We start from the raw sequence: 24,740 nt of genomic DNA, 5'->3' as shown, positions 1-24,740 counted from the left end.
AGAGTTGGCTCCATTTCTCTTTGCCAGTCTTTCTGGGGACACAGATAACTTCAGGGAAGAGATGGCTCTTTTCACCATGTATGACACGGCTCATTTTGATAAGCATTGCATGTATGAATTCTAACAGGCATCCTGTTAGATTATGATTTTTTTCTTAGATTATGATTTCTGTTTGTTCCACTTACAAAACAAAGATAAAGCACAGTTGTGTCACATGGCTGGTAAAGTGTCAGTAATCGGTAGTAATTAAAACCCAGGCCCCGTTGACTTCAGGCTGTCCTCTCTCTACCTCACTGTTACTTAAACAAGAGCACCTGATAAGTAGAACCAATAACCCGAATGGCATCTCCTCTCTTATCCCTTATAACATCTGCCCCAGATAAGATAGCACACATTAAAGAGGCAAGAATTTTACAAAGTTTCTTAGAGATCTAGAAAGTTAATGACTTTTATAATTCACACCCAAAAAAACAAGAGTAACTTTGCTTCTGTATCCTCATTTGCAAAATATCTGCAATAAAGGAAACTGAATAGGGAAAGCTATTTAATATCTTTTAAATTTATTATGGTACTAAAGTGTTATATAAGTGTGGGACATTAGAAGTTAATCATTTCTGCGTGTTAACAACTCACACCCTTCCTGCTATTCCCCATTTTCAGACCAATTTTTAAAAAATATTTATGCCTTTAAAGTGAGAAACAACAAAATAGGGACTCTATTTTCATCTCTAAATTAAGATATAAGATCACAGATGATAACACTTAGCCTCATGTTATTGAATTTGTGCAGGGAGTGAGAAAGACATCTAATTAAACAATGCTACTGAGGACAAAATTGAAAGGCCTGCACTGAATGACCCTAGTCATTAATTCTAAAAAAAGAAAATCGATGTGTGAAGAATGTTGTCTGGTGACTTTTCCTGGGTTACCTTTTCCAGAATATTCAGTGGCTATCTCCCATGATCTTTACATAACTTGCTAATAAACAAAAGAGTAGGAGACATAAAAGAAGAAATCAGCAAATCAGCACTGACCTAATTATTGCAAAGTGATTGTTTTTACAACTGACCTGCAGGCAACTTACGAGTGGGGAAATAGTTTTGTCCAAGCATTTCAATATTTCATATGAATCATAAAACTCACAGCAAAAAGAAAAGAAGAGTTCAGCCACAATTCATGAATTAGGTAAAACGTGAGTTCAAAGGGTAGAGATGTTTAGCTCTAGGTTGCCTATAACATGATAAAGTGGGACAGAGAAGATGAAGTTGCCCTCTGCTTGGTTACTGACAAGTGAATTCTGATTTACTCCAGGGAAGAAAAAAGAACTTTCTTTCTTTCTTTCTTTCTTTCTTTCTTTCTTTCTTTCTTTTTCTTTTCTTTCCTTTTCTTTTCTTTTCTTTCTGTCTGTCTTTCTGTCTGTCTTTCTGTCTTTCATTTGTTCTTTCATTTCAGACTCAGTCTCTTCATTTAAGAGATTGATTTAGGAAGAAATTGCTAATTTGATCCATGTTATTTTAAAGATATTTTCATAATATTTCATATGTTTCAATGTAATTTTGAAAGCAAAGAAAAGATAGTAAGTGAAGATAAAAAAATTAAGAGTAGAATGTCCAAAGGTAACTTTTTGGTTATGCTTCTTCTGTTGTTCCCCTAGACTTCTTCCTTTATACTGAGACACAGAAATTGAAAAGGAAAATTAAACCATGGGCCAGTATTACAATCGTGTGTAATTCAATGCCTATATATATATATATATATATATATATATGCCATGATTGTTACTTGTTTGGCATTTACTTAAATTAACTTAACTTTTCATTAACTCCGCTATGAGTTTGCCAATGCTAAATATGGTGTGCCCTGCTTCATCAGCACCCAGCATGATAACTACTATGACTTGAAATGAAATTTGACTAAATGAGGAAATAAGTCCTTTAAAATACTTGTTTATTAATTAATTCAACAACTATTTATTGAATGTATTCTAAGTTTTAGACATTATGGTTGGCACCAAGGATCCTAGGGTAAGAAACAGCAGAAAAGTTTATGAACTTAAGTTCTCAGGAAAAAAAAGACATTAATCAAATAAATACATAGAAACTCAGAACTGTGATGATCAGTATCAGAAAAAGTACATAGTCCATGAAAATAGTACATATGTTCTCATTGAATTTGGGGGGCTTAAGTAAATAAAAGCTATATAAAAGATTTTTATGAGACCTTTCATAAACTTCATGCCTAATTCAACCATCCGTTCACTTATATGCAATAGTTCAGCAACCTCCACCCCCTAAAGAACACCCTGTGTCATCTGGAATCATGTTTTGGCATCTAGTTTTGTTATACAAGAACCATTTTTAAAGGGATTTGGATTGGAGCCTTAACAAATTTCACATGGGCTTTATTAGAGCTCTTAGCCAACTGAGCTCTCTGCAGATGAGTTAGCCCCTAATCATACCTTACTTTCTAAATGTCCTCAGAAGAAGCACTTGAAAAGCAATGGAGTGTGACTCAATTGCTCTTGTAAACTGCCTCCTTGTGGAAGCCGAATTTACCCCAGTCTGTTACCATTGCCAACTGCAAACATTTGTGAATACCAAATATACAGGGCATTGTATCAGTGATGCAGGAGAAAAACAGATTGTATTCAGGTCCCTCTGGAACGTACTTCTCACTTACAGTGAGACCCACACATGTAGTGCATTTCTGCACTTTATAGCACTTCTTTAAGTACAATCTCAGTCCAGAGGACTTGGTAGATATACATAATAAGAGTGGAAATGAATTGAGAATTTGAAGTCAGGTGATGGGCATATTGGGATCCATTATACTAATATGATTTTTTGTGATGCAATTATTTTTGTAACATCTTTATCGAGTTATAATCCACATACCATAGAATTTACCCTTTAAAGTTATATATCCATCACCACAATTAATTGTATATTTTATCATCTCTAAAAATACCCTCTATGCTTTAGCAGTCACTCCTTATTTCCCTCCTATCCCCTTTTTCCATCAGATTTAGGCAATCTCTAATCTAATTTTTGTCTCTATAATGCACATTTCATACAAACGGAATTATATTATACACCATGTGGTCTCTTGTGAGTGGCTTCTTTCAATTAAGGTAATGTTTTCATGGTCCATCCATGTTGTAGCATCTATCAATACTTCATTGCTTCCTATGGTCAAATAATATTCCATTGTGTGAATATGCCACATTTTGTTTATCCATTTATCAGATGGTGGGCATTTGGGTTTTTCTACTTCTGTTTTTCACCATATAAATAATTCTTCTATGAACATTTGTGCATGTGTTTTTCTGTGATTGTATGTTTTCATTTTTCTGGAGAATACCTAGAAAAAAATTGCTGAGTCATAGTTAATTCTACACTTAGCCTTTTGAGGAACTGACAGAGTATTTTTCAAGGAAGGCGCACAAGTTTACATCCCTATCAGCACTGAATGAAGATTCTAATTTCTCCGCATCCTGACCAATATTGTTATTATCTGTCTTTTTGATCATAGCCATCCTGGTGATTGAGAAATGATATTTTATACTATTCTAATGTTGTATTTGCTTGAAACATTTTATAATAGAGCTTCAAAAAGGAAATAAATATCAAACTCTGTATGTTTAAAACAGTCATTTGCACAAATATTTCATTTATACCAAAAATGGTAGGGGCATCTGGGTGTCTCAGTTGGTGAAGCATCTGACTGCCACTCAGGTCATGATCTCATGGTTTGTGAGTTCAAGCCCTGACTTGGGCTCTGTGCTGACAGTGCAGAGCCTGTCTGGGATTCTTTCTCTCTCCCTGTCTTTCTGCCCCTCGCCCATGTTTATGTGCACACTCTCTCTCACAATAAGTGAATAAACTTTAAGACTCATGGTAGTTTGCACACCAGAATGTTTGCAGCTATGACTTAGTTTTAAGGTATCTTAGTTAAAAAATGACTTTCTTGGGGCGCCTGGGTGGCTTGGTCGGTTGAGCGTCCGACTTCAGCTTAGGTCATGATCTCACGGTCCGTGAGTTCGAGCCCCGTGTCGGGCTCTGTGCTGACAGCTCAGAGCCTGGAGCCTGTTTCAGATTCTGTGTGTCCCTCTCTCTCTGCCCCTCCCCTGTTCATGCTCTGTCTCTCTCTGTCTCAAAAATAAATAAACGTTAAAAAAATTTTTTAAAAATGACTTTCTCTTCTTAAAAATCTTTTTGAAATAATTATTTAGGTTCTTATGTGTCTAAAAAACAAAGATCCAGTCCAAGATCTCTTTTGAAGATGATTGTTGAAGGGTCTGTCACATTTGTGACAAAGGATCAACATACTTTTCCATTTCTAAAACGTGAATATTTAAAAAAACAGATTAGAAATGGGGCTCTGTTGTTATCTATTGTTATTTAGGATCTTCTTTCTCATGCTTCTTGTTCTGATAGACAATGGTTTATTCTATATTACTTCCACATCTTCCAAGGAAATGGCAGATTAGTTACCTTTAAAAAATCACTGGTTAGCTTTTCTCCATGTTGTATAATTTAAGGAAAATCTGTTAACATTGCTTAAAATAAAAAATTTTTTAAATATTTTATTGAACTGGTTTTAATCTCATTTTTAATAGACTAATTATTCTGGAATTGTTTTATTCTTTTCTTTATAACCCAGTGGTGCTCATGCAGATATCATTTTAAGTAATCAGCCATAGTGTAATCAGTAATTAAAATTGTAGCCAACTACAGGTGCTGCTAATTGTTAATCAATTAGACACATAATGATTGCATATCTAATTGAAATACTGATTGAAGTATTGATAGTTACTCATGATTTTTTTTTCAAAAGTAAACTATTTCTTCTTGTTCTTGAATTAGAATGAGTTGTTGAGATTATGTTCCTAACTACTCTGAGTAGCTTCTTGGAACTTTGGTGAGCAATGGACCTGTTCTTTCTGCATGTATAAATAAAATTGGTACAGTTGATCAGAATTGACCTGACTGGCTGTTGAATAAGTCTGTAAATTTTAATTGGTTCATTTGCATATTAACAGGCAGCATTCTGCAGATGGTTCTGTGGGCCCTGAGTATCTGAATTTGGCAAATTTGGGGACCATTATATAGGAATGTAACAGTCATCAAACACTGATGGAATCCCTGTTTTGCCAGGAGGCTCCAGTTGGTATCACTGTCAACCTGCTGATCAGTCTTTACGGGAATTAATTAGCTCACATATTTATAACAATTTGGTAGTTATAATATCTGCATGACCAAAAAAGATTTGTCATTTATTCCTTTTGAAAAATGATTGTTGAAGTTCACAAGACAGGCTAAAGCTTGGAAAAGAACATTTTGTCTATACCATCATAATTAAACATTATTTTGTACTTTCATTGGATCATGTGAATGGAGGAAGCTTAGCAAGAATAAGCAAAGGCAGAGCAATATTGTTTGCACTTCATGATTCATCAAATAATGACCATTCTAATTTAAAGGCATAAACTCTGAATATAAAGCCAGAATTTATCTTCCCAGAAGGAGAGCATATGTCATAATGCTTAATAGATTTAGGAAGGCCAATCCACTAACAGCATCATAGACTCTGTCGCTAGAAAGGATCATGCTCTTCAAGGAAAGTGTTTTAAGTGAATATGACTCTGTTATAACACCACACCTGGAACATGGCAGGCATTCGGGATGTTTGTTGAATAAACTAATAAAGAAATGCATGTAAATAATGGCAAGATTTTCCTTGGGCATTAATCCAAACAGAACAGATCAATAGCAGTCCAAAAAGATTTCTAATTTTAATTTTTTTAAAGCAGCAATGTAGTAATGCGACCACTGAGCTCTTATTCATGTTATCAATGATGTTTGAGATGAGACAAGCACAGCATCCTCTTCTGTCTGCTGCCATAATTCACTTATTAGGCTAAAAATGAATTTCCAAGTAAAGTCTGGGATAAGGGCTGAAACTTGGAAAAAAACACAACTTTGAAATTTTACTGCATATTTAAGGATGCGTGAAAATCGGTACAAATACCATTCTTATTCAAGGTAATAGAAATAGAAAACCTAAGAACTGCTGTGTTATTACTCTGTCTAGTTGTGTGATGTATCATTTATTAACACGTTGTATATGACATTGTTTTTAATCCAACTATTCTGTTGACACCTGTAGACTTATGGTTTGGATGTAAAGTATAAATAGTAAGTTATGTTATTGGTCGGTCTTCTGGCATTACCTGAGCATTGAATTTGAGAACAATTCCACTTACTCATTCATAGAAGGAATATTTCTCAAACCTTCATTTCCAGTAAGAGAATACCACAAAACACTTGTGATTCTGGAAGCAGCCAGCTGTTAATATGAGTTATGTGAATCTGACCTATAATCTCACCTGACATTTGGAACTCAAATATTTTCCCTTATTTCTCCAACACAATTAAAATATTTAGTCTCACTTCATTTTATGAGACATAAATAGCTATGTAAGTACTCTGTAATTACTGTACATTGTAACAAATGACCTCATAAATACATTGTAATGTCCCATGTAATTACATGGTAAGTCATGTCTTTGAGATGACTGCTCTGAGATTGAAAGCCTGCTGGTTTCAGAGATTAATTACTTAGGGCCTAATTTGACAGTTTGCTCGAAGATATGCCTCTGTTAAATAGCCACATCTGCATTTTTTTTGAGAAAATTGTTTCATAGCAACATGTTCCCTTATTTAATATAGATCCAGGCGTATATGTTTATACCTAAATGTTGGACATGCTTAAATTTTGATGTACATTAAAGCAAAAAAGGGCATTGTTCTGTATAGGATGAGATTCATGTGTAATCATATTTCTTCTACCAAACATTAGAAAGTGTTTTGTGACAATAATTTTAAAGCCTCTGGTTTTATCACTCCAAAACAATTTTTAGTATGTAGTATTGTAAAAATTTTAGTTTTTATTCTTTTATTGACCATTGTACCACCCTTAAACTAATATTTCATTTTTTTAGGAGACCTATTGGTGTATCATGATCATTTTAACATGAGTGCCCTACTGGAATTCTCTGAGTTCCTACTGGTCATTCTTCTTCTTCTTCTTTTTTTTTTTTTTAATGTATATTTATTTTTGAGAGAGAGAGAGAAACAGAGCACGAGTAGGGGAGACACAGAATCCAAAGCAGGCTCCAGTCGCTCAGCCGTCAGCGCAGAGCCCAATGTGGGGCTGGAACTCACAAACTGCGAGATCATGACCTGAGCAGAAGTCGGACACTTTAACCGACTGAGCTACCCAGGCGCCCTCCTACTGGTTATTCTTGATAAATACATTTTATCCCATATGTGAAAATTTTTTCAGGGTGCCTGGGTGGCTCAATCAGTTGAGCTCCCGACTATTGATTTCGGCACAGGTCATGATCTCACGATTTGTGGGATCGAGCCCCATGTAGGACTCTGTGCTGACAGGGTGGAGCCTGCTTAAGATTCTCTCTCTCTTGCCCTCTCTCTCCCTGCCTCTCCCCCATGCTCATGTGCTGTCTCTCTCGCTTTCTCTCAAAATAAATAAACAGACTTAAAAAAATTCATATGGTATAAATAAGTATTTAAACTCTTATCTCTTTGCCTCAATTGCTTAAATATCTGGTGAAATCAATTAGTCTGTAGTTAGGCCATTCACCTTACTGCTTAAAATGTATCTTGGTTTCCATGTTCTAAAACAAACAAAAGAAATGAGAAATAAGTGGACACTGTATTTTCTGCCTTAAATTATATATTGGTCTATTTTCTTGTGCCTTTGAAGGGTATAATTTTACATATAACTGCTGATGTGTTTGTGTTCTGGCTTTCCTAACTCTAGTTCCTGCATCAAAGCTATCACATTGCTTTTAGTGGTTTTATTTAGTAGAAATGAATAGTCTGAGAAAGGACCTAGTGATCTGAAAGAGTTAATGAGCCTCCCTAAACATCCGGCTTACTTCCAGGGAATGACTTGGGTCCTGGAGAATAAAGTCTATTGATACTGACAAATTCTGAAATGTATTACTCCTAAGATCGCTTTATCATGAACTCCAGGGAACAACCAAATTGCTTTATCGTAATGGAATTTTGTCAAAATGTGAATACCTCCTAGAAATTACATTCCCAGTTTCTAGGACCTAGAATAAAATAGGCCTGGCTACTAGGCTATGCATAGAAAATTATCATGTGAAAAAATGCTATTTTAAATCCAGGGGTTTACAAAAAAAAAAAAAAAGCCAGATACATATCAGTTCTCCCTTTCTTTTTTTATTCCCAGTAGTATGAACTGTAGTCTGTATTAGGGAGTGATTTTCCTGGTTGACTTAGGAGTATTCAGTTAATTTTATATAGTTAGCCAAGAAAGCCTGGCTAGCAGGAAAAAATAATTGATTTTTCTTCCATTTCTTCCCATGATAGAGGCCATGCATAGTTACATACCTGAGAATCAACTCCAACAGGGTTTCCGTAATCAACAGAGAAAGCACCGTTTCTATGCCCCACTCAACAGAATATGGTAAAATCTACCATAACAAAACCACCTCTTTACACATTGCACTGAATGGCGTTTGAGTGGCAAAGAAATTTGTTTTCCAGGGAAATGTAATCCAGTTGTTGTGATCAGATGAAGTGTTTATGAAGATAACCTACCTCAATGAGGATCATTCATTCATTTATATATTTTTATGTCTTCAATACACAATCATATGAGGTCAAAGTGACCTGATAACTATACTTTTTGAGACCTTTCTTCAGTTTTCAATGTCCTTTTGTGTTTTCAAAACAGACATACATGCTACTACCACTATTACCACTAACAATTCTAAAATGAAAGTAAAATAAAGTAAAATAAAATACAAAAGAGTAGAACTTTGTGTTTTACAGTGTTTTTATGTCTCTAAACTAACTGGTTATCTCTCAACAAGGTGAGAGAAAGAGATGGTCTTGTGATGTACGATTGATACAACTACGTCAATGATTTCTAATATCACTTAGCAAATTAATGAAAAGCTGAGATGCTTTCTGTCATCCCTTATACCTACTGAATATCTTTTATTTGGAAAATACTATTCTATCTTTCTCTAAACAATTCAGAACTGCATGCTAGACAGAACATCCAGTAAGATTTTTTTAAGCAGAGGCTATAAGAATTAAGGAGGCCCCAAGGGTGCCTAGGTGGGTCAGTCAGTTAAGCGTCCAACTTCAGCTCAGCTCATGATCTCATGGTTTGTGGGTTTGATCCCTGCGTCAGGCTCTGTGCTGACAGATCAGAGCCTGAAGCCCACTTGGATTCTGTGTCTCCCTCTGTCTGTCCCTCCCCTGCTCATGCTCTGTCTCTGCCTCTCAAAAACAAATAAACATTAAAAAAAAAAAAGAATTAAGGCAGTCCAAAGTATATTTCCATCTACCTGTGCCTAGGATTTAAATTTATTTAACATTTAGAGTTAATTCTTAAATAGATGACTAGTATTTACTGTGTAGCATACATATGCAAATTAGGAGCCACAGTTGAGTTGGGGACACCACTGGAAAAGCTATGGACCACACTCAACTATTGTCCCATTTCCTCCTGATAGAATTTTGAGCCTCATCTTTAAATTACATAGAAATATTTTTAAAATATTGCTTTCAAAGTATGCAAAGTACTAACTTAACAGACTGCCCAGTTAATGGTATACATGGGATGCCCTATGTCTTTATGGACAGTGATGGATTGATGTTCTTACAGTGTAGGTTTGGAAACCTATTTGACCTTAATTTACTGGTTCAATTCCCCTATGCTACTAAACTGAAGTGAGTTAGGTAAGGGATTAGTTTCCCCTTTTTTCCTTGGAATTGTCAAGGTTGAGCTCTTAGAATTTGATTACAGGAGCAGGGAAAGTGGTGGCATGTCAATTTCCCAGCATCAAATTAAATTTAGCCCAGTTTACTCCAAAAAATATAAAAATGTGCATATAATAAATAGAGCATATTCCAGATGCCATTTCTCACTGTGTGGTTTTTTTTTTTTAATCTCATATGTGCTCACTGTCTACACCTGAAAAAGACAGTGGTGTGGGATGAATGGGTGTGGAATTCAGAGCCAATGTCAGGAGGGCTGTTCCCCTCAATCAGGAGTGAGGAAGGTGATGAGGGATGTTCCTTCAGGAAGACTAGTCATAGTATCCAGACAGAGTGGTAGAGAGCAGCTGTACCTAGTGGGTGGAGTCAGAAAGGGCTGACAAGGATTTTCAGGTGGTAAATCAGGAGACCAAGTAGGTTTGGGGAGTTCAGAATGTGAAAGCAGGTAATGCAGAGATTCAGAAAGGTGAGTAACTATTGTCAGGGAAGTCTGCCAGCCCCAGATTCACCAAGGAGATAGGAGCTCCTGGAGGACTCAGTCTTGGGCGTTTTGGAAGAACTAGGCAGATTACCAAAGTAAAACAACATTGAACAAGATGCATGGCAGCATTCTCATCAGAGAAACCCAGTCACTAAAACTAAGACCCAAATCAAGGTGGGTTTGCAGTATATGATTTGAAGTTGAGCAACCTGAGAAATTGTCCCAACGTGGCTTAGCACAACATAACCAGGAAGGGGATTTTTCCAGAGTAGCCATAAGTAGGGTTTAATCTCCAGGTAGGACTCCCACTGGCACTATGAGGACCTAGGGGCCACCAGGACAGAGATCAAAGGAACACTATTTTACAACTAAACTAACCTATTGATGTGGAAACGTTTGTATTATTTCAAAGTCGTCAAACAAGATCACAACAGGCTAGCTTTCATCATTTTTAAATAAAACAAAGCAATGTTTCTTACCCGAATTTAGGATACAAAATTTTATTTAAAGTCAAGTATTTTTCAATTTGTATATAAACATACTTTTATTATTGCACAAATATGTAACTTAGACCTGAGTGGTACTAACAGACTTCACTCTGGAAATGTGTCACACAAAGTTATTTGCAAATATGGCTTTTTGTCATTTTGGATAATAGCTGCCTACATGAACTCAAGAATGCCAATTTTAGTATGCTATCCAGCTTTCTGACTTCACTTATCACAAGAGATTGCATATTTATGATAGTGAAGTAAAAAACATGTCAAATCTGCAGGAATAGTATATATCTGCAGGAAAAATATATATAGCACTTACTAATATTTTATCAACATTTTATCAAATCCATACTTGGTTAGTCCCATAAAGTCCCATAAAGTGGTTCAGAAAAAGGCAAAACACTTTTTTGGAAATTGTCCACACAATTATACACATAATAAAATTTAAAATACTGTTGAATTAGCGAATTAAGTTCTATTCCAGTTCAAAATTCAATTTAGTTTATTTCAGCACCAGTGAAATGTTTACCAAGTATTTAGATAAATATCAAATTTAATCATTAAATTTTGTTATTGTATAATTTTGATATTATTGAGGTATCATTTATTCTAAATGATAAAATTAGAAAATACCCTTCCCAGTAGCATTTATTCTAAATGATAAAATTAGAAAATACCCTTCCCAGTAGCATTTATTCTAAATGATAAAATTAGAAAATATTATTAACTAGAATATTATTAATATGGGTAGCCTTTAGTTCTGCATCCTCTGTGAAGTGTCATTTATTGATACTACTGGCAGGTCCAGTAAACTTTTTTTTTCTTTTGAAAGTAGATTGTTTTTCAGACAGCCTTATCCCAGAAAATGTATTATCATCTACCAAGTTGCTTATTCCAGAAACCTGAGAGTCAATATTGATGACTTTTCCTTCTTTATGTGTGACATTCAACAAATCACTGTGTCCTGTCAAATCTACCTACAAAAGTATTTATAGCATTTCTTCACTTTTTTTTAAGTTCATGTATTTACTTTGAGAGTAAGATAGCATGAGCCAGGGAGGGGCAGAAGGAGAGGGAGAGAGAGAATCCCAAGCAGGCTCAGCATGGAGCCCCATGTGGGGCTCAATCTCACACCCTGGGACCATGATCTGAGCCTAAATCAAGAGTCGGATGCTGAACCAACTGAGCCACCCAGGTGCCCCAGAATTTCTTCACTTTTTCACATTCCTCTAGTCTCCAATGTGTTCCAAGGTCTCTTCTTTACCATCCATGCCGGAAGGGTCTATAGGCTACAACAAGAAATGTCAATAGTAATCTACAGAGTAAATTGCTCAGTAAATATTCATCGAAGAAAAGGAGTTTAAAAGGTGTTACTAGGTAATTTATCTCTCAGTGCTCCTCCTGATGTGTAGAAGAAAAGTTGTTGAGCATTGCTGCTGTATGGGGTCTTGCTTCTTTCTCTCTGACCCTTGTTTACTTTTTCCTTTATTCTCCCCCTCTCCATCTCTTAATCTCTTGACCCTCTTGCCTCACTCTTTTTCTCTTTACTCCTTCCCTCCCTTGAAGTTCAAGGAAGTTCCCTTCCTCTCCTTTAATCCACACCACAACCCTTTTGAGGTAGGTACTTCCCATATTGCAGATGAGCAAACCGAGGCAGAGAACTTAAATGTCCCACTCACTGATAAGGAAGGTAACTGATATGGGTTGGGTGTGAGAAGGGTAGTACCTGGAGGCGTGGGTATCAATCGGTTAGCTGTGGCAATATTCTGGGCAATGGTAAATTAAGGTCTGAATTACAGCAGTAGCAGAGAGAATGTAAATAAGGGAATGTAAGTAAGATGAGGGATACAATAAAAAGAAATTCTTTAAAAATGCCTATGGGCACTCTCATGAAAAGTCATAGGGTGTCATGAGTACTGAAAGCATACTTCATTCTTCAAGCAAGTTCATGTGAGATTCAACAAGTTACCCGAAGTACAGAACAGAAATAAGGGGCAGAGTTCAAAACTTATATTCAAGTAAGTTTCAAGATCCTTAGATTCCTGCTGTGCTGGCCAAAGCATTCTTCGTTCCTGCTAGGACCTTCTTTCAAATGGTGCCCTTTAATTCCCTTCCATGGGAATGCTATCCAGATGAAACCACTTAAAAAAAAAAAAAAAGGCTCATTCTACAGCCACTGACCATGTTTGGAATGGGGCTTGTCTTTCTCAGCAGTCCACTCTATCGAGAGTAAAGTAAAATGTCAGTGTGCAGTGGGATATGTGGACTTAAAAATAGAAGTTTATGAAATGTGGCTTCTGAGAAAAATTTGGGGTGATGGACTTACCAGTTTTTGTTTTCTGTTTTGTTATTTACTACTCATATTCGAGAGTAAAGGAAAAATAAAGAAATGAATTAATGGAGCCCATCAAAAGGAGAATACCACATCAACATACTCAACAGGGTTATCTCAAAAAAGTTAGAAAATAATGGCCAGGAAGATCTTTTCTTTTCAATCACTAAACCTAACTGCTCCCACCGTGCTGACTTGAAAACTAATTCATTTTTATGATAATCAAAGAGGAGATGGAAGGATTTTAGGAAGCCAAATTTTACAGTTCTTCTTTTATTTCAAAACTGGGGGAAAAAAGTTAAATTAATCCTTGATTCAAGATAGAACACTTCAACAGCTTGAAAAGGATTAATTTCAACCTCTCAAGTAATGAAAGAGCCAAAAGTCAAGTCACAGCTACTAGAATTGATTTTTCAAAAGTCGAAGGTCATGTGTTAAGTATTTTTAATAAAAATAATTACTAGGCTTACCCATGAAGACTAGGTACAAGAATGTTCCCCTAACAGTGATAGCTTTTGGTGGCTTTGTGGGGGGATGGCCAATGAAGTCTAAGCTACTGAGCACTGACAGAACAGGTCTCATACAGAAAATAAGATACATTATGCCATAGAATTAGAAAAATTTACTGAACACTTTCAATTAACTTCCCAAACCAATATAATTTGGGACATCTAGCCATGTCTGCAGAACCTACAAGGAAAGAATTTGATGACCAGAACCATTAGCCATCTGCTGGTGTTTGCTTGAAATCGATGAGAAAGCATAAAAGATGCTAATAAACTTAGCCGCTGCCCATATATGAGGATGAATACAAATGATGAAATTACTTCCAAAGATGAATGATAACCATTGAGGGGGTTTGCCTCCTGGCATGTAGAGTGTATAACTGATTCTATTAATTAATTGCTGCTAGACATTGATAGTAAGGTATTGGCTATGTGGGAATAATTTATACGATCACTGAAAATCCTCGAATATGATCAAGAAAAATTATTATCTGTCAAAAACTAAATATTGCTCATGTAATCATTAGTATAATTAAGTTTTCCAGGCTTAACACGTGATTTACAATCATCTGGTAGACATACTAAGCACAATTATTCTCCATTTCTCAATATGTGCATTAAGATTAGAGTCATTTATTAGACTTACGAGAGGTCACTCGTCAAAGACAAGGCAAAGCGCTAACTGGAAATCATAAGGTTCTACCTCTTGGTCAAAGTTTAATGTCTTCATTTGTATTTTTGTTTTCTATTTGAATTTACTTTTGACTTTAAAAAACAAGCTTGTAGTCCTTAGAAAATAACCCTTCGTGATTTGCCGAGGGCTACTTATGGGAAGGCTGATTGGGTGTATTAAAAATTAATTATTTAAATTCAGTTTTTATTCCTTTCGAGAATGTTTTGTAGGACACTTTGAGTAGAATTGCCAGGTATAAGTTCTATGATTATTTTAGTATAAAATAATAAAAAACATTAGGCTCAAACATTAGATAATCTTTCTGTGATAGTATGAGATGACTTCTGCCAATCATTTAACTCTGTGCCTCAATTTCCTCTTTGGTAAACTTGTAAAATGGTAATAACATTTTTCATGGCTATCTTGAAGTATTGAAAAATAAAAGTAAGATAATTGTGGAATATAAATATGAGGTATAACTATTCATCAAATCCAGTTTTCTTTGCTAGTTTCTAAGATACTTGAGAGTAAAGAACACATCCACATATGTGCATGTATGTGTGTGGAGTGGAGAGAAGGAGTAGGTGAGTGTATGTGTATTTAAGGCTATGCATTCTTTGAGGTCCAAGGACATTATATTACTATTTTATTTATTAGTTTGTCTCCCAAAGAATTAGCCAAATGCCTTAAATGAGTGTATTGATCTAACATGTCTCCTTTGCATGTCCCAAAAGACTTTTAACTTTTTTCCAATCTACCTTTCCATTACATTGTCCTATATGTCCCATTTGTTCCTATTTGTCCCAGTTGAAGGTGCTATACATTGTCATGATAAATTGAGCTTGCTTTTGATATCCTCTTTATTTTAAATACCTTTTCTATCCCCTAAGTAAAGTTCTACTCATATTTGAAGTCTTGACCATGTAAAATAGAATTAATCTCTCTGTCTGTTATATTCCATTCTATTTTCTGGGACTACCTCTTTTAGCATGTGACACTTTGTGTTTTCATTATGAGTTTTTGTGTCTAATTTCCTCAGCCAGAATGGATATACCATGACTTCTCTGGGTATTTCCATAGTCCTAAAGATGGTGCTTTCTACACAGCAGAGGTGCAGCTAATCTATTTTGAGTGAATTATTACTGAATGAATTAGTCTCAGCCTCTTGAACTCTCATGGGAGGCTGTATTAAATAGTAAAGAATGCCAACTTCAAAGTTATATAATCTCAGTTCAAATCCTGCCTCTATCACTTGATGGCTGCATCAGTTTAAGATACTTAACCATCTGTGTCGTAATTTACATGATTGTACAAAAATTGTAACAATAGACTTGAATTCATAGGGTCATTGTGTGGATAAAAAACCATAACTCATAGGTGCTTAGACCATTGGTACGTCTATAGTAAGGAAAAAAATAGTGTTAAGAAATATTTGTAAGAGTGGCATTTAGTTTGTCACATTTAAAGGGTAATGAGGGTGAAATAAATGATCTTAGTAGTGCTCTACACTTTCAGATATATTCTGACTTAAATAATCAGATTCTGATTATTCTAAATAATTATATTTAGCTAAGTTCCTCTAAAATTATTAAAATGTGCTTATTATATAGTTACAGTTGATCTTTATTATTTTGAGAGTCTGTATTTGCAGATTCACCTACCTGCTAAAATGTATTTGTAACCCCAAATCAATACCCCCGTTGCCTTTACAGTTACACCCACGACCATGAAACAGATGAGTTTCCAGAGGCACACATTCCCAGCTGAGGTTGAACAAGGAGACACTCTGTCTTTTTGTTTCAGTTCTCATATTGTAACCAAGTGTTCTTTTTGTGGTCAAATAAGTGCCACTTGGGGGGGGGGGGTGGGCATTTGTTTATTTTTGCTTTCTATCTGTGAGTTTGGTATTTGAAATGCTCTCCAACTGTAATGCTGAAGTGCTGTTTAGTATCGCTTATTCCAAGAGGCTGTGATGTGCCTTAGGGAGAAAATACATGTGTTAGATAAACTTCATTCTGGCATGAGTTACAGTGCTATTGGCCATAAGTTCAATGTTAATGTATCAACAATAATATTAAATAGGATGTCTTTAAACAGAAACACACATAAAACAAGGTTACATATTGACAAGTTGACAAAAATGTTGTAATGAAAGGCTCATAAGAACCTGCACCTGCATTTTCCCTAAGAGCAATGTTACAATATTTGCAAATTCAGTGTTTGTGGCAAATTTATAGAATATGGCTGCTGCCTCAAATGATGAGAACTGACTGTAGTTTGCATGTCATTGACATGTTAAAAATGTTTAGCAAGTAACTGACTTTACCCAATTTTTTAAATCCTTTTACAAAGACACTTATTTGTAGAGCAATAGCTAATCTGTAGTGATCTAAAAGAAGAGGCTCAGACTGGGGTCTCCCTGGAGAATATATTGCCACACCTCTGCTGCATTTCCACATGATTGAAACAGTATCAAAGTTGCCCTGGGGTTGTAGGGGGCTGGAGGGGTCGAAAATCCATTCTGTGACTTTGTGCCTGGCCTCTTTCTGACAGTTGTTTATTTCTACCACCTCAAAAGAACAATTTTGTATGTTTATTTTTAAAAATTAATTTAAGGGGCACCTGGGTGTCTCAGTCAGTTAAACGTCCGACTCTGACTTTGGCACAGGTCATGATCTTGGGGTCCGTGAGTTCAAGCCCTGTGTCAGGCTCTGTGTTGACAGCTCAGAGCCTGGAGCCTGCTTCAGATTCTGTGTCTCCCTCTCTCTCTGCCCCTCCCCTGTTCACACTCTGTCTCTCTCTCTCAAAAATAAATAAATATTTAAAAAAAATGTTTTAATTGATTTAAATGTTCATGGTAGTGTTATATGCACATTCAAAACCAAGACTCTTCCTCCCCAACCTGGAGGAACTGGAGGGAGTTCCTATTCCCTCCAGACTCCCCTGTTCATCGCTTTTCACTATCCTTTCTTTTCTGGAATTTACCTTAATGTTTTTCAGCAATTGTGCATAGGTAGCCATCCTTTAATTCCTTAGTTTTAATTCACAGGTTTAGGTATCACCTACTGATTTATTCCTAGGTCAGGAGTTAGCACTCTGGTACACTCCAGCCCTACGCCCAATCGTCTTCCTTCTTTTCTCCTCCTACTCTTCCTTCCCCTCCTCTGCATTTTCTTTGTGATCCTTCTTCTCTTCTTCCCTGAGGTGTAATTAATTAACGTGAAATGCACAAATCTTCCGTGTTTACTTCTCTGGTTGTATTATTTCAGTAGGGCTGCCACAGCAAACACCACAGAGGAGGAAACCTAAATGAACCACAGATAGTTGCTTTCTCACAGTTCTGGAGGCTGGAGTCCAAGATCAAGGTGTCAGCAAGCTTGTTTCTTCTGAGTCCTCTCTCCTTAACTTGCAAATGGCTCCCTTCCTCCACCATCTTCACATGGACTTCTTCTGTGTCTCCGTATTTCCTTTTCTCAGAGTGACACCAGTCATACTGGATTAGGTCCCACACTGATGACCTCATTTAACCTTTTGATTTCTTCAAACCCCCTTCCTCCAAAACACTCACACTCTGAGGTACTGGGAATTAGTATTTCAGCATGTGAATTTCAAGTGGGGGCCCAATTCAACCCTTAGCAATACATTTTGACAATTTTATCTACCCATGTAACAAATGTGAAAGGAAGATGCAGAATGTTCCCATCACACCAAAAAGTCTCCCTCTTTCCATAGCCAATCAGTTCCCTAGTACAACTGCTGTAGGCAACTGCTAGACTGCTTTCTTTTACTATAAACTCATTTTGACTCTTCTTGGACTTCATCTAAGTGGAATTATGTAGTATGTGCTCTTTTGGATTTGTGTCTCACCTTGTGTAATCTTAAATCTTTTCAATTTTTCCTTATCATATTTCTGAGAATTCCATTTTTTTTTTCTGTTTTGGAATCTCTGTTTCTTGGATTTCAAATCTTTTTCTCTCAGTTTGCACTCTTCTTTTCCTGAAATTTACCCTCATTAGACTCCTGATAAAGGGAATATGGAGAGATATCTTTGAAACCATGTATTTCTGAAACATCCCTATACTTATATAAGCATATATTCTTATACTTGAGTTATTTTTCCTTATGCTTGATAACATTTGTATAGCCTTGGAATTCTAGGTTTAAAATACTTTAAGAATAAAATTTTATAAGTACTCTTCTATTGTTTTCTAACTTTGAATGTTGTTGAGAAATCTTTCTCCTTACCATTTTTACTTTTTATGTTACCTGCTTTCTTTGTTCCATTCTGGAAGCTTTCCTATCCTCTCTCCCCCAGGAGGCTCTAGTATTTCACAGTAATGTACCTTAATGTAGTTCTTGTTCATGTATTGTGTCAGAAAATCCATAATCCCTTTCAGACTAAAGTCTCAAATCTTCCAGTTCTGCAAGGTTTTTACTGCAGGAAAGAGTTCTGGTTTTTGTTTTGGTTCCTTGCTAATTTTCTGCCTCCTATTTTTTTTTTATTTTCATTATTTCATCTTATTAGTTGGATATTGGAAATTATAGACTAAACTTCTCATTTCTTATCTTTTTTCCCCCAAATTTCTATGATCATCTTTCTATGATCATCTTCCCCCCCCCCCGGAATTTTAGAAGATTTCTTTTCATACATCTTCCAGATAATTTATTGAATATTTAACTGGTGAAACCAAACTATAAATGTCATAATATTTTAAAAGAATCTTTCATTTTTCCTGTATCTCTATTCCTTTCACAGATGTAATATCTTATCTTAGATTATCTAAATATTAATAACAGTGTTTGGGATACTTTTTCTACTCTAAGCATAATGTTGTCTCCTTCAAGGGCCATAGTATTGTGGGTTTTTTTTAAGTTTATGTATTTATTTTGACAGAGGGAGAGAGAGAGAGAGAGTGCACAAACAAGGAGGCACAGAGAGAGATGGAGAGAGAGAATCCCAAGCAGGTTCTGGGGCTTGATTGTATTTTTTCCTATTTTATACTAAAAGCTTTTTAAAACAAAATGTCTTGTAGTCTTACAATGTTGGTTAACATTAAAATGAAATGTGTACTAAAAAGCTGATTCCAAAGTACATGAGTGGATTAAGTGGGAGCCTCATTATTGGGGCATTAATTAGAAACCTGGCTACTGTTTTCTCTAGGGCCAAACTTACAATTTTCTCTAGAGAATTATTACTTGGTATTTGCCTGGGCAATATACATCTGGTTGTCATTGCATTGAACACAGATGATGAAAGAAGACTTATTCTCTTCAACTTAATAACCCTTGCCCTCATCTGTACTCTCTTCTGTGCCTGATATCTCTGAATCTGTGGACTCTGTTTCAGTGTCCCTAAAGGATAAAACTCCCAGTGACTCCAAGGACACTGAGGGTTAGTAGACTGATTTTCCTAGATGTGCATATGACTTTCAACCCATCTTTTATTTCAGCACCATGCTTTAGTCTTGTCTTTCAAGGTATTTAGGACGCAACAATTTCTAGCCTTCCCTGAATTTTGTCATGGAAATCACCTTGTTATTCTTTAGTATCTCTTAGGGAGTAATTTAGGTTTCATCTTTCTCCTTTGGCTCAGCCACCACACTTCCCTCGGTTTGCATCTCTTAAATATTTGTTAACATCTCTCATCCTTAAGACTACTATTCTCTATTTCCTTATGTTTTTTTACTCTTGAGAACATTTTACTGTCATTTTAGTGACATTTACAAAGGAGAGGTGATCATGCACATAATCAAATGAATTGTGTATTTTTGTCAAAATCATACAAAAAGGGACACTGTCAAATTGTAAAAATGGATTTAATTTGGTTATAGGGGCTAATCCCTAGCACTTCTTGCCTCTCTGTTTTATTCCTACTTAAGTTGGGGTCATTTCTTTGACCCTGCTCTGTTGCCCTTACTTTCTCCAATGTTTTAATTTACATCTTTTATTTTGCAGAGTATCAAAGTAAGCTGGCTGCCTCCTCCATCAGGAACACAAAATGGATTTATTACCGGCTATAAAATTCGACACAGAAAGACGACCCGCAGGGGTGAGATGGAAACATTGGAGCCAAACAACCTCTGGTACCTGTTCACAGGTCAGTGTTCACATAGTGCAGTCTTGCAAGGTTTTTATGAATTAAATGCCTTAGGAATAAAATATGCTCTCACTTCAAGGAAACATTCTTTTTTGTTTGTTTGTTTTTTTCCTGACAGGTGACATCTATTGGTCTGAACAAGAATAACCTTTATATTTTTAACTTGATATCTTTGTAATGCTTTCAGTACATATTATGGTCCTGGATCATACTCTTATAAATGTATCACAGATCTTTTAATCTGTATTAGTTTCTCAGCATTGCTTATTCAACAACAGCCCCTCTGTCAAATAACTTTTAACTTTTTAACTAGTAACTTTAAAAAGCTATCTAATCAGGGGTTCCTGGGTGGCTCAGTAGGCTAAGCATCCTACTTCAGTTCAGGTCGTGATCTCTTGGTTGGTGAGTTTGAGCCCTGCATCAGGCTCTCTGCTATCAGCATGAAGCCCACTTTGGATCCTCTGTCTCCCCGTCTCTGCCACTCCCCACTCACTCTCTCTCTCTTTCTCTCTGTCTCAAAAACAAATAAACATTTTTAAAAAGCCATCTAATCAAATGGTTCCAAGTTTAAGTCACTTTGATCCCTTTCCCCCTAATCTCCAGTGGTGAGAATGGGGCTGGAAAATGTGGAGAGGGTAGTTTAGGAAATAAACAGATTATTCTACTTTCCATAAACATAAAAGTAAATTCACTTTTGTAGCAATATTGGTGGAATTCACAGTAGGTCAAGCTTCTTTATGAAAACTGGAGTATTCCATGCAGTTTTCCATGCAATATTTAGAGAATGTGTTTTATTTTACAAAATGAATAATCATATATATTTTTTTTAACTATTGGAACTATCATGTCCATCCAGGTTCCTGGAAAACAGTCTGAGATATGCTTTCAAGGCAATGCCTCTGGGGGTGCAAGCCCAAGAAAGCACACATGAAGAAACAAAGAAAGGGACCAGGGAAGGAGAGAAATCTTTAACAGTGGCTATCATTGAGCTGGCTACAAGTTTAGAGCAAACACAGAGTTTGTTCAGCCTCATGGGGTGTCTCCTGAGAGGCCGCATGAAGTACTATGTATCATAGGCAGTGGCTGGATAGAAGTATGAGCAGTTCCTCTCTTGCCTATCACTGGTCTAAATCTGTCAATAGGCTGTTATCCATTCTATACCTGCAGACAGCACCTGAGAAGCCAGAGCATCTGGCGAGTATGCAAACATAGAATTCTCTCTGTGTCAGTAAGTCCTTTATGAGGTGGTGGCTTGGTCTAGGGTAGCACCAGTAAGTACTTAGGAGGGCTTTATAGCTCTAAGGAGAGTGTGAACTATTGCCTGGGGCTTGGGAGGCAAAGCATGATATAGCAGAGGCTCTTGATAAGGATTGGGAGGCAAAGTTGAGCAAATCTGGAGTGGCACATAAAAAGGGTCCTGGAAAATATACAAACTGAAACTCTTAATTTACACCTAATGGATAATATAAACTATCACTGCAAATGAGGAAAGAAGAAAGTAACCCCTTATTTATTTCTTTCTCTATACCATGTGCTCAGTAAATTTCCATTTGAAATCATAGTTTGTTACACACACACACACACACACACACACACACACACACACATTTTAAGCTACATTTAAGCTACATTTAAGTCCGCCTTCTGCAACTTGATCAAAACCTGTTTTCCCCCTCAGGTTTGTTGTTGTTGTTGCTGCTGCTGCTGCTGCTCCTGCTGCTGCTATTGGTGTTTGGTTTTTGGTTTTCGATGTGTTTTTCTGGTCTCTTGTGCCTATAAAATTTTAGCATAATGGTGAAAGTGCTTCCAAGTAGGTTGTCAAAAATCACATTACTCGTTTTATATCTGGACAAAAATCTCTCAGACAAGTATTATTGCCTCTAAGAGGAAGTTATGGCACTCTACCACATCATTTAAAAAGCTTAAGAAAAGCCGAGATCTTACGTCTTCTTTCCTGATGAAATTATGGGAAGAAGGTAAAAATAAATGAAGTGAGGCATATGTGCTCAGTGTGATAGTTGGTGTAACCTGTAGTTTATTTTGACAGAAATCACCAACATTGGAAAAAAAGTCTTGCTGAAAAAATTTTAATAGAATTTCTAAGATGTAATAGATGAAGAGCCTCTAAGGATAATTATATCCAAGACTTTTTCACTCCTGGTTTTACTGAGGTATTATTGTCACATACCACCATATAAGTTTAACGTATACAACTTAATGACCTCACTTGTGTTCACTGTGAGATGATTAACGCTGACAGTTTAGTCAGCAGCCATGATCTCATATAGATACAATTTAAAAAAAGAAAAAAAAGTCCTTATGATGAGAACTCAGGATCCACTTTCGTAAAATTTTCATCTATATCACACAAAATGTGGAATGCTTCACGAATTTGCAAGCCATCCTTCTGCATGGGTCCTGCTGATCTCTTTATCATTCCGATTTTAGTATATGTGCTGTGGGAACAAGTACCAAGCCTTATTTTTTTTAAATAGATGATGGTATTTGAAGCCCTGAAATCTTTTTTTTTTAAGTTATTTCCTTCTCAGATGAAAAAGCTTAAAAATATAAAATAACCTTTTTATACAATAATTCATTAAAAGATGAGTGTTCCAATGGAAAAGCTCAGGATTGGATATTCAATTTATGGAACTATAAATAGCCAAGATGCATGAAACAATGTTCAAGCTCATTAGTAGAGAAATGCAAATTCAAACAAAAATGAGTTAACATTTTCTTTGGATTAAAGTAATAAAGATATAAGTGAATGATGATACCCTGTTAGAAAAGCATATGGGAGACATAATTAATATTCATATACTGCTGTGGGCCAGATGATTCTAGAATCTCTCTGGAAAGCAATGTGTAGATATTTGTTATACACAGGTGTATATACGTGTGTGTGTGTGTGTGTGTGTGTGTGTGAGAGAGAGAGAGAGAGAGAGCAAGAGAGAGAGAGAAGGAGGGAGGGATCTTTACAGATATATGATCTATGTTTTCTACCAGGAATTTATTCCAATTATGCAGCCATATTTTCTGCAAATTTTTTCACTATAAACATGTTCATTGCACTGTTCCTTTAATAGAAAATTTTAAGGAAAAAAAATACCCCAAGCATCCAAATATAGGCAGCTACTTAGAAAATTTTGTCAAAATCATATCAAGGAATACTGCTTACCTAATGAAAATGATAAATACTAAATCAAGTGTTAATTATTTCAAACATGATTCAATGAATAACTCAACTTTAAATCAATATTAGTGTGTGAAGTTGATATTTATAAATAAAATATGAATTTGTAGGAAAATATTTAGAGTAATATATATGCCAGAATATTGATGGTGATTGTTATTTACATTTGTAACAACAATAAAATATGTATTTTAAAATTATGTATATATCATGAAGAACAAAAAGGCAAGACCCTAATGTCATATTATGACTTTTGGTCACCAAAATTGAAAATTCCTACCACTAAAGCTAACTCCATGGCCACTGAACAGCTAAAAGGCAAGTGGCCCAAAAAATAAATGAAGAATCGTAGCCACCTGGCCAAAAGAAACTGCTGCTGTGAATTCTTTAGTATTTATGGTATTTTTGGCAAATGGGATTTAACACATTCACCTCAGTAGTATCAAACCAAGATTCTGGCTCTCTAAATAGACAAACTTTTAGGATTTTCTCTCTAAAGAAGTGAAATTATTAAAGAAGAAAAAAAAAAAAGCCAGAAGTCTGAAATAAAGGTGTTGGCAACATTGGTTCCTTGTGGAGGTCCTGAGAGAAAACTCATCCATGTTTCTCTCCTAACCTCTGGAATTTGCTGGCAATCCTTGACATTCCTTGGCCTGTAGTTATGCTGCTCCTATCTCTACACCACCTTCTTCTGTTGCCTGTCTGTGTTCTCTCCTCTTCTTATAAGGACACGCATCATTGGATAAACCCCACTCTAAATCCAGGATGGTTTCATCTCAAGATCCTTAACTATTCATATTTATAAAGATCCTATTTCCAAGTGAGGTCACGTTCTGAAGTTCCAGGTATTCAGGAGTTTTGAAGTAGACACTATTCAACTTGCTGACAGATACCTTTTATTTTCCCTCTCAAGAACAATCATTTTTAATTGTATTCTCTAATGAACTTTATTCAAAAATAAATAAATCAGTCCTACATTTTTATTCATCTAAAATATATGGGACAATTAGATCTTCTAATCAGTATGAGCTATAACCCCTTACCACTCTGGTTTAATACCATTCCGGCCAAAAGCAAAGAAATAGGATGAATTAATTAGCTTGTTATTGGAATAGC

General features: G+C 35.8%; 1 protein-coding gene and 1 non-coding gene across 2 annotated transcripts in view; one reads left to right on the top strand and one right to left on the bottom strand.

Annotated features, from left to right (window-relative positions):
* The window catches only part of DCC (DCC netrin 1 receptor), a 753,976-nt gene that overhangs the window by 535,299 nt on the left and 193,937 nt on the right, over positions 1-24,740 (top strand). Inside the window, exon 13 of the mRNA XM_047086216.1 lies at positions 20,290-20,431. Within this exon, the coding sequence (XP_046942172.1) occupies positions 20,290-20,431 (142 nt within the window). The remainder of the gene's footprint in view (positions 1-20,289; positions 20,432-24,740) is intronic.
* Positions 22,800-22,903, bottom strand: LOC124517182 (U6 spliceosomal RNA). The gene has a single exon (XR_006963336.1). It is a non-coding gene; the product is annotated as a U6 spliceosomal RNA (small nuclear RNA).

This window comes from Lynx rufus, unplaced genomic scaffold (genome assembly GCF_022079265.1).
Source record: "Lynx rufus isolate CCGP_SWC_20201006 ecotype Redwood Valley unplaced genomic scaffold, mLynRuf1.p SCAF_20, whole genome shotgun sequence".
NCBI classification, from domain to species: Eukaryota; Metazoa; Chordata; class Mammalia; order Carnivora; family Felidae; genus Lynx; species Lynx rufus.
The sequence above is the reverse complement of the archived record's forward strand: the minus strand, read 5'-3'. Positions and strand labels throughout refer to the sequence as shown.